Raw genomic sequence first — 11,412 nt, forward strand, 5'->3', positions numbered from 1 at the left:
GGTGCTGGAGAGAACTCGGGATCTGATGACGTGGTGAAGATCCTGGATCAGCAGCAGCTCTGGAGGTGGATCCCTGGGGCTCCGGGAGAGAAATAAAAAGGTGTGGGTTTGGGACAAATGTATGCAATACACAGGTATACAGACTCCGGTGACGGGTGAAGATATATAGACGGGAGAGGGGGGGGGGGGGGAGGTTGAAATGTTAGAGTGTGGTTTTGTGTGTGTGTGTGTGTGGTTTTGTGTGTGTGTGTGAGTGTGGTATACACTGTGTGAATGTTTGTGTTTAAAAGGCAACTAAAGTCAAAAGTTCAAAACCCAACTCACCTGACTTGAAATGTTCAAGTCTTCCTCTACACATGCAGTAAGTACTTTATTATGATAATATTTTGAAGTTATTACTTTATATAGTTCTACCCCTTCTAAAATGTTGGCGAACAAAAGGTTACGAGAAGGAAGTCCATAATGGTGACCCATAATGACCTAATAATGGTCTTCACACCTCCTCCATCCAGCTGTAATCGGGCTCTGCTTTGTTTATACAACGCGTCCCTTGGAGGTGGAGAATTCTGGGATTGATGATGTGCGATATCCGGTGAAAACCGGGAAAACAAAGTAATTCTTTGTTAATAAAGAAAAAAAAAAGATAAAACTTCTGAAAACCAAGTGCATGTCTTTTTCAAACCCTTTTGTTTTTAGCATGTGTATTTATGGAAGCCAGGGAGGTTTTTCACCTTGACCCAGAGAAAGCACAAAGGATACCACAAACACATTTATTTTTGAGCCTTGACACTGAGATAACCCAAGGTTTAAGCCATAATCTGTAACAGTAATGAAAGCTACGCCTGGTTTTTCACTTTAACGTTAGAGATCTAAATGGCCATGTTAGGATGGGATTTCCACAGAATATGTCCTTAGTTATGATATTTTTACAGGTTATTTGGTTGAATATCTGCTTAGAATTATCTCATCTAACATGTAAGCTACAGAAATAACATTGCATCACATTGCCAAGCATAACAGTACAAATCATATACATTAGCAAAGAAGCTCCTAAAAAACTTTAATTTGTGGCTTGTGAATATTACGAAGATACTGCTGCTCTAGTGAGGAAGCATTGTTTCCTGAAAATTTATACTAAATATTTGTAAATGTAAATTTACAATTGTAATTGTATATTTTGTAAATGTAGGCTTTATTTTCTTTTAATTTTATTTGGGTACACTACATATCCAAATGCATAGTGTTCACTGATGTACATAGCCAGTTTTTATTTTATATAATGTCTTATTTGTTTCATTAAGTATTCTGTTCTGTCCTTGTTACATGTTTGCTACTGCACAAGTGAATTTCCCCGCTGTGAGATCAATAAAGTACAATCTAATCTAATCAAAATCATTTCTTGTTATTATACAGGCTTTTTATCAAAGAAGCTGGCCTGGATATTGCCTTTTTTCAATTGAAACCTTTTATTCTTTCTCTCCCTCTTCTCCTGTCTTTTTCTCTTCTAACCCTAACCCTAATCTCATCATGCATGCTCTCGCATTCGAGAGACGATCACATCCGCCAACGCCAGGCGCTTGAAGTATTGTTGGTCACTTTCTCTCCAAACTATTAGGTTCCAGTGATCCCTATCGCTCGGCACACAATAGTGTTTACATGCCAATGAGGAAACGTGGCCATGAAGTGGCTTTAAGGAGTGTGTGTTTTCTTGACTTAAAATAGGGCATGTGAGTTTGTCCTCAGTTAATGTTCGTTTTATTTTAATTCACAAGGTTCTGACGTATACAAATCTCTATGTCAATATTAACCCCTTCTGCATCGATGTTCTTATCCAGAGAACAAGACTCGAGCTTTCACTGAGAATCACTTTTTGAAGCAAGAGAAACCAGGTGACATGGCCGGATATTGTTTAACTGGGAGGAAAATCCAGGGCAGACCTAGAAAGATTACCATATTTTACGTACTATTAGGCGCAGCGGATTATAAGGCGCACCTTCAATAAAATGCCTATTTTAGAACTTTTTAAATAAATAGGGCGCATCGGATCATGAGGCGTATATAATAAAAGATACAGTCAAAAGTTTGACTGGGGTTGCGTTGTGCATCCACTAGATAAAGTTGTGCTAAAGCGAATGTCAACAAAATAGTCAGATAAAGACAAACTTTATTAAGCGTTCTGACAACTCCGTTCACTTCCAAGGTAACGATGTTCAAATGATGTTCAAAAGGCTTCAAACAGCTGCGTGAGTATGGTGTTGTGAGCAGACAAATGTTAAGCGAACAGCAGTGAAGTTGAGCGCATGTATGACAGCTAGAGCGCGCGTGAATGACATGTTGAACGCACGTGTATGACAGGTTGAGCGCAGCAGAGTGATTTTGAGCGTACAACAATCAAGACACAATCACTCAAAACGGTGGCAGTAATCTTACTCCATAGACCTTCGCCATGATGTGATGATGCAATGACATCACGCCTAACGCGTGTCGGCTCAGTCGGCGCAGAGTCATGAAAGTGTTTGTAAACAAGTCACCCACCAAGTAATGTTCATAAAAAAGGTGCTCCGGATTATAAGGCGCACTGTCGTTTTTTGAGAAATATAAAAGCTCTCAAGTGTGCCTTATACTGTGGAAAATACGGTAGTCTCATAGTTGAATTAGCCCTGAAGGACATTTCTGAAGAACGACAAAGGTCTGAAATCCCACCTGCACCTGAGGGAAGAGAAAAAGAATCTCAATATTTGTTGCACTGTTACTGAGTCAGACTGGTTTGTTTATTATTGCACATGATATAATTGTATTTTTACTGCAAGAACCAGTGATGCCTGACTGGAACCACAGCTGCTGAATGCAAAGTAACTCTATTGTAGTGATGATGATGATGATGATGATTTCTGTTACCATGGCGATGAAAAAAAGAATGAGCAGAAGAAAACAATGAAGATGACGGTGATGACACATTTGTTGCTCAGCACTCTGCCGTTCCCAGGACCTCAGAGGTCACCTGACTCAGTGGCTCTTCTACTGGGTCTTAGTCCCTATGAAGTAGATATGAAATGTTAAAAAAAAAACGGAGTGACCCTTAGCTGCAGAGTTTGGAATGAAATTGTGCAAGTGCAAAAGATGGTAATGCTGTAAGAGAGATATTCAGGAAGTTGGTGAATATTTTGAGAAGAAACTTACAATAACTGTAATTCTGGCTCTTCTGTCAAGTGTTCGTATGGTAGTATGTTGTTGTATTATTTAAGAAATACTCATGGAATAGAGAAATAATGCTTAAACAACTGTCAGTAACCAATTACATGGCAGGAAACCAGAGAGGGTTAAAAACATGAAGATGAAGGTGTTAAGAGGAATAATGATCGTTGCTGAAGCCTATTTTAAAGCATCACATGTCTAATCTGGGGAATAAAGATCTTCTCTAAAAGACCATCTTGAACACATGAAGCCTTCAGAGGAGTGTGACACTTTGAAGTTGGCCATGGGGAATTGTTCCATTTTCCCTGTTTCTTTCGGTTACCTCTTCCTCTGTGTGAGTGTGTGTGTGTGTCTGTGTGTGTGTGTGTGTTCGTGTGTGTGTGTGCGCGTGTGTGTATGCTTGGCCTTGATGTTTGTTGATCTATAAAATGTGATTACTTTTGTATTATTATTATTATTATTATTATCGAGAATCTTTAAGTATTACTTTATACTGAAATAATCTGTTTCATCTGTTCATTTAAAACAGTCATATAGTCAAACTGTTTTTCTGTCAATGTGCTTGGGTCATGATCAACTTTTTATTTGATAATTATTATTATTTTTATTACTACCTGCACGTTTGACTGTAACTTCACTACCTCTGCCTTAACTTTTTAATTTTGTTGATATTCTGTTTATTAGTTCATTGTTTAAGTATTGTTCATTATTTATTTCATTTTGTTGATTTAAAAAAATATATATATATACAGTATATATATATTATTATTATTTGAATGTCTTATTTAATGTCCTTTCAACTACTTCATGTTTTGCATGGTGGGTCTGAGAGGACTACAATTTCATCTCTGCTGCACGCTTGCATACATGAATATTTGACAGTAAAAGACGGTTAAAGTATGCTTGGTAATTCCCTAAATACTTCTTCTTTGACTCGATTTGTTTGTTATGTGCACAGCATTGTCCCTTAATTTGCTCATTGATATCTAAAGAGATGTCTCGTGTGTGTGTGTGTGTGTTGTTATGAATTGTGTATTGGTATTACTAGTGGGGGTGTGGTGAAGGTTCCTTATCTGCAGACCACAGGCAGCTTTTGAGTCTCTTATCAGCCGCCACCATATTGTACGAGCACATCCTCTTGTCCAGGAGGGAGCGGAAAACTCTCCATGCAACATGGCACCCTCTCCCTCGCTCGCTCCCACCTCACCAGCCGGAGCCAGAGCTCCACTGCTGAAAACCACCGTGAGCCAGAAGCATTGTGGGCCATGAAGAAGACAAGATGACATATGGAGCGCGACAGAGACAAACCATTTATCTGACCTCCCTCATCTGTTTAACAGCCAAAGACATTTTTATTTCACGCATCGCTTTGGTTCTGCCACGAAATATTTGACACTTGAGAGTTGTTCTGAGAGTGACTCATAAGGAACGTGGCTTTGAAGCAAACGGACGGTCAAGACGCAACAATGTAGCGTGAGTATGATCTTAAAACCTAAATATTTCTTTCTTTTCCATTTTATTTTGATAAGAATATCCAATATTTTGCTTTTTAGTTGATCATTTATTTTCTCTTACATGCAAGGTTGATGTAATATTGACAAAATAACATTGACACATAGATTCTTGATGAATATTTTATTAAAAATACTGAATAAAAGACACTAAGGGAGAGATATTTAATGTATATAATTGTATTATTTGATTTAATACACAAGAAATATTAACTTAACAATGTATTTTACATCAAAGATATACATTAATATTATTATAAATATTATAATCAGTTATATATCAGTTTATATTTCCAAAATGATCAATTTACGCTTAAAATAAATATTAATTGTAATAATATCCACATTATTTAATTTTTAATTTTTTTTAATTTCAGGATTCTTATCAACATTGCATCATGAAATGATTCGTTTTTTAATAAAAAATCCCTCATTTAATTAAACGTTTGTTATTTTGTTCAATTAGAGCCAACTGTATATTGAGATTTAAATAGTTATCCATGAGGCTAAGATAACATTTCCACGCGCTTTGTGACCCTGGTCTCGAAAAGCGCTATATAAATAAATATTACTTACTTACTTACTTACATGACATAAAAAAAGGCACAGTGAAATAATAAAATAAAATAATTACTTTGAAGACTCTGCTTGAAGAAAAACAATCGTATTCATGTTCAATGACTATCATTTCATTTTAAAAACTCAATGACTCACTGTGTAACAAGAAGCACCCGAAATAAGGTCAGTCGACTTCAGAAAAGAGGAAGAGTAAAAAAAAAAACTACACCACATTGTTCAGAAATGTAGAATTTAAAAAATCCCTTTCATTAAACAAACATTATTTTTAATTTTGATGGAGGATAATGTTAACAGGACTGGTAGAGATTACACACAGTTTTGCTTCATATTGGTTTGATTCTAGCGGAGAAGTGTAAAGAGTTGACTTCTGCCCTGGATTCAAAACTGACTTAAATACAAAACGTGAAAGCTTTAACTTTAACTTTAGCTTGCCAGGTGTGTCCCAGACAGCTATGGTGAGACGTTGTAGCCACAGTTAGTCCATTAATGTTCATCTTTTCTGCTCCACAGACAACTAATAGCCTGTAAGAGGATTAAGTACAGATTAACTCGGATGGTTTTTGGACGGTCAGCATGTACATTTTTTTTTAAATTGTGACGTGTGACAATCATCTGTCAGCACTTGAAACACGGTCAGCAGCTGGATGGTGAGGACATGGAAGTCTACCTGGACCCGTTGTCATGACAGAGAGCGAGAGCTTGATGATATGAAAGGACCAAACGTAAACATCCATCTGCTGCAAAAGGAAACAAGTAGAAATCTAACACGCTTGAGCCCAACAGCTGCCATGCAGAAGCATAAACCATCTGACCTGCCTCCTTTTCCATCTTCTTTCTCCTCTTCCTCACCCACCTCGTGCACGTCCATGGAGAAGCTGCGCCCCGTTAAGAGCCAACAGGTGGACAAACCCTCCAGTCCCTCCGCTAGAAAAGCCAAGAAAAGACACAAAAATGTTCTCTCATCCAAGTCCAAGCAGAGCGATCACGAGGCAGGTCTGGACTCTGCTCAGGAGCCGGTCACAAAGGTGACCCAGGATTTCAAGCAGGACCAGAAAACACCTGGACCTGTTTACACTCCACCTCCACTCCTCCCTGCATCCGCCGAGTCCTCTCCCGGTCCACTCCAACCTTCACCGGCCACCACGGCTTCCCCCTCCTCTTCATCTCCTCTCCCTGCTCACATCCCAGTCATTCATCTGGGACACAGCAAACGACCGCTTCCTCTGAACACCCAGTTGACCACCCTGCACCCCATCCCTGCCCTCCACAGTCCTCATGTGGACCTGTACTGCAGCCCGCTGCCCCTCATGCCTCTGGGGAGCAACTCTGCTCCTCGAGGAAGTCAACCATCAACCTCCAATGGACCAATGTTGTCTCAGCAGTACCTGCCGGCAAATAGCTTATACACCAGGTGAGGCCTGTTTGTCTTGAAAATTATTTATTATTATTATTTTTTTATATTTATATACTCGGTTTTTAATGAAATCCAAGTGGTTCCAAAGCGGGTTACAGACGTCTTCACCAGAAATCCAACAAAGACTGATGTGACATGAAAATAGGGGTAAATAAACACACAAAAGAAACACTTCTGTCGCAGGAGCAGTGATCTCACATTCCAAAATATCACCTGCTGACGAGAACATCATTCGCATTACTGAGGAAACCTCTCTGTCAGGAAATATACCTTATTACCTTAATATTATTTACTTTTATAAACATTCATCATGGTGAAATAATGTGTAATCTATTGAGTCGATCGAATCATGTTAAGTTAATTTAAGTAAATCAGTTAATTTACACACAAATTCGTTCTGCTCATGTTTCATGAATGAGAATTATTGATCTCAACTCCTCTGTATCGTTCTCTGTCCTGCAACAAGCACAATATAAAGTGGCTCCTCACAGCAGCTCACTTAAATAAAGAAACTTCTTAGATGAGTTGAACATCCTTGCAGAACTCTACACAGTCCAGTTGACTCGCTTTGGAAGCACTTGGATATCATTCTATCTTAAATTATGGATATACAGATGAATCATGTCAGTAATGTTTAATTGTTATGTTATTGTATTATATTGCCACATACATTGTCACATAAAATACATTTTTAAATGACACATGTATATGACAGAGAACATAGAAGCCTTTAAAATGACAAAAATATTGAACATTAGACAAAGGGTCATTAAGTCCCTACAGGGTTCAGAGTTTCACAACCCTCCCTGTCCTCAATCACATTCTGAAAGTGTCAAATCATAACAGAGTTTTCTAAAGACACACTTTAAATAACACTTTACAGACATATGTCTCATTGCAGCACCTTTCTGGGCCCCTTTGAGAGAAACTATTGCGTCATCCCAAACAGTCGGATTAAGAGAAGACCCTCAACCCACTTTGAGATGGAGATCAGCGACTGTGAGTGTTTTTGTTTCAGCCTAATCTGTAAAGTTGAATTATAATTATATTATTGTTACTTTAATGGTTTGTGTCTGTTTTTTTTCCAGTTTTTAAAAATAATGAACCTTATAACAAAATAATTATAATAACCTGTTCAGGGCTAAGTGAATTGATGAACATACATTTGAACATACATTTTTAATATTTTTTTAAATTATATATCACTTTTTTTTAAACTTAAATGGCAAATGGCAAAAAAAAAGATATTCGAGAAGGTGAATATGAAAAGAAAACAGGAAAGTCAGGATTATGAAAAAGGAAAAATTACATGAAAATATTAGGATATTTAATATTGGGGTATTTAAAAACAATTACACAGTAATTTTACATTTCCATTAGATTGCTTATTTTTCTTAAACAGTTTAAAAGTCCACTCTTAATACCTGGATGTGACGTTTAATGTGGCAATAAGGACTGAAAGAGTTTTATATTTGGGACAGGTCCTCCTCAGAAACTCGCCCGGCGGGTGTTCACCAACAGCCGGGAACGCTGGCGGCAGCAGAACGTCAACGGAGCGTTCTCGGAGCTGCGGAAGTTGATCCCGACACATCCAACCGACAAGAAGCTGAGCAAGAACGAAATCCTCAGACTGGCCGTGAAGTACATCAACTTCCTGGTCAGCCTGCTCAACGACCAGGACAATGGCGGCGACTCGGCCGGCGAGGAGGTCGACAGCAACATGTCCGATAAACTCTTTGAGAGCGAGTCTCCTCCTCAGGCTGACCCACCACACACGGTACGTCATGGCTTGGCCTCGGCCCGTCGTGGAAGAGACTCCAGCGACTCCGCCATCACACTGGTCACCTCTCCGGCGACTTCCAGTTGCTATGGCGACACGGACAGCGAGGAATGTTTTGGGATGAAGTCGTCAGTGGAGACCAGAGGGATTCTGGGGAAAGTAAAGGTCAGATAAGGACCAGAAGCTCAAGATGATGAAGACCTTTAAACAACTGACTGTTGAGTTTCTCACACCAATGCACATTTTGAATATTTATTTATTGTTTTATGGTTTGATTTGTCAAATGTCTTGGATTCACATTCAGTTAGCCAAGTGTCTATCTTTGAATCAAGTCTTCAGTGTTACCTTCAACATCTTACTTATTTCAATATCACAGCTTTCTCTTCAACACTTTGTAAAAAAGAAAAGTAAAATTAAAGGATATTTTTCATATTTTTTATTTAAATTGGTTGGTGAAGGTTACCTGTACATGATAGAAATAATAAATATATACTGTGAAAGCACTGAGCCAGCACATAAGTAAGAAGCAACTTCACATGTATTTCTAAAACACGAGAAACAAACTCAGGGTAAATGAGCACTGAGCTCATCCAACCCAAGACCACCTGCGTCCAAGACACTGCCAGGACTAGAGCGGAGACCAAGTTAAGAAATATTTTAGTTGAAAAATAAGTGCATCAGCGTAGTGCTGAGCTCAGCTTTTAGATATATGACACGTGTTATTATAGTACTTCTCAGCTACATTTAAAGTACATCTTACATTGGTGGAGTATGATGTAATCAAACAAAACCAAGGCTATAGACCAGGGGTCGTCAACCTTAACAGCTCAAAGAGCCATTTGGACCCATTTCCTACATGAAAGAAAACCATGGGAGCCGCGAAACCCCTTTAACTTTAAAAATAAAAACAATTCCATAATGTTCACTTTCTCTGTTTGCCTTCATGCTATATATAAATAAACTGTTAACTTCACTCGTTTACTACTCTCATGTCGACTAAGGGTTGGGATTATTTTCAGAGTAATTGTTCTTTCAAAAATGTTTGTTCATATTAATGTAGCGACTGTAGCTCAGTTGTCTTCGTCTTCGTCCAAAAGGACCTCTTTTGTGCTCATCTGTAACGTCCCTCTTGTATTGAAGCCTCGACATGAGAAGAATTGATCAGAGAAATAAACAAGTCTATATTTTAGGCTTGTTTTGAGTGGATGTTACCAGACCGTCAGCCTAAATCTCTTATGTCGAGGCTTCAATACAAAAGGGACGTTAGAGGCGTGCAGTATGGAAGCATTTGGATGTTTTACGTGTCTTTTTGGACGAAGATGAAGACAAAGACAAATGAGCTCCAGTCGCTACATTAAAATTAACATTTGTCTTTAACTCTAAAAAGAACCCGTTACTCTGAAAATAATCTTAACCCTTAGTTGACATGAGGGTGAGTGGAAAATATGTTCCATTTGAATAATGGGTGAACTATCACTTTAAGCATTGATAATTATCGTAAGAATGTTTTGTACTGTATATTTACTGCAGTTGTTTAACTGAGTCATGGCTGTTTTTCCCCTTTCTGTTATGTTTAACGATGCTGAACCCAAGAGCAGACAGAGGCGATGTTCCAGAGAATACAAAAAGGTGTTTATTGAATAAAGGGGAAGCAGGTAGTGGAAGAGTAAGACGGAGGGAGAGCGAGGTCGGCGAGCTGGAGTGAGTGATCCGGGTTACTGCAGGCAGAGGAACAAAAGTTAGATGAGGTCCAAAAAACAACAAGAGACTTGAGTACGAGAGCGAGGTAGCAAGTACACTGAGCCAGTCACGTATAGTTACCACGGTTGAGTGAAGTACGATCTGGCGCCGACCGCGGGGAATCCAAGGGTTGATGAAGGGGGTTGATTGGGGATCAGGAACAGGTGAGCGTGATTGATGATGGGGACCAGGTGTGAGGTGAGACAACAGGAGGAGTGGCAGACCAGGGGGAGGAGAACACAGCAGACTGCTGTGACCACAACACTTTCTTATGTAAAGCACTATGTGACTCTGAAGGTTATTTATATATACATTAATATTCATCATAATCTTCATCTTTATTATAATAATATTATTATTTCCATCATTTCAACAATGCAGAATACAAAATAAAAGGACATTAAAAACAAAACTATTCTGGAAAAGCGCTATATAAATACAAATTACTTACTTACTTACTAATTTATAATAATGTACACGTTTGTAACTGATTTCCTGAAAAAATGTAAATATTTTCTATGTAGGCTACAAGAAATGATAGTTTACCAGATCTTAGTTGTTTTTAGGTCTGCACAAATTTGAAAACTAAAGTAAATTACTATAACGCTCATTGTTTTGCGTGTCACTGTTCCTTAAAGAGTGAGACAGGTGAGGGAGGGGGAAGCGAGGAGTCAGAGTACTGATGATCGTGAAGAACTAATGTTGTCCTTACACCAGCAAAGTTACGTCTTACACTAACAGTTTTGGTTAATTAAAAGGTAAAGTGAAGGAGAGGTTTGCTCGTTTTTCAAGTATTATTGGAAAAACGCTATGAAACATTTAAATTAAATTCCCAAATTTATACTTACTTTCAAAAAACGTAGTGACCAACATCATAGGGTTAAGACCAGGACAAAGTGGCCTCAAGAACTACAAGTCCATGAAAAACACATTTTGTCACTGCAGCCACATGTTGCTTTAATTTGGTTTATTTGAAAGAATCGATTGAATGCGGTGTGTTATATGGTCAACCAAATAAAACCATACAAATAAATAATCATATCATCAAAAGAAAAAACAGAACTTCCAATTACCATCCAAATTCAAATTCAGCAGGCCCACCTAATAGTTGTGACACATGTAGGAAACTAAAGTAAAGTTATTTCTCTTCCTCATTTGACATCCTCTTATTTCGCTCACACAAACCTGTGTCA

At 38.3% G+C, this 11,412-nt stretch overlaps 2 protein-coding genes across 3 annotated transcripts in view; both read left to right on the forward strand.

Annotated features, from left to right (window-relative positions):
• The window catches only part of fdx2 (ferredoxin 2), an 81,758-nt gene that overhangs the window by 20,650 nt on the left and 49,696 nt on the right, over positions 1–11,412 (forward strand). The gene's annotated exons all lie outside the window — the stretch shown is intronic.
• On the forward strand, positions 4,252–9,400 carry lyl1 (LYL1 basic helix-loop-helix family member). Of its 2 annotated transcripts, none has more exons than XM_087799149.1 (4): positions 4,252–4,668; positions 5,796–6,696; positions 7,583–7,698; positions 8,181–9,400. In XM_087799149.1, exons 2-4 carry the CDS (start codon positions 5,930–5,932, stop codon positions 8,651–8,653), a joined length of 1,356 nt encoding a protein of 451 aa, XP_087655275.1. In that variant the 5' UTR covers positions 4,252–4,668; positions 5,796–5,929; the 3' UTR covers positions 8,654–9,400. The 2 variants fall into 2 exon arrangements, with proteins under 2 accessions (XP_087655275.1, XP_087655283.1); XM_087799157.1 differs by having other exon boundaries at positions 7,601–7,698.

This window comes from Callionymus lyra, chromosome 1 (genome assembly GCF_982586985.1).
Source record: "Callionymus lyra chromosome 1, fCalLyr1.hap1.1, whole genome shotgun sequence".
Taxonomy (NCBI): Eukaryota; Metazoa; Chordata; class Actinopteri; order Syngnathiformes; family Callionymidae; genus Callionymus; species Callionymus lyra.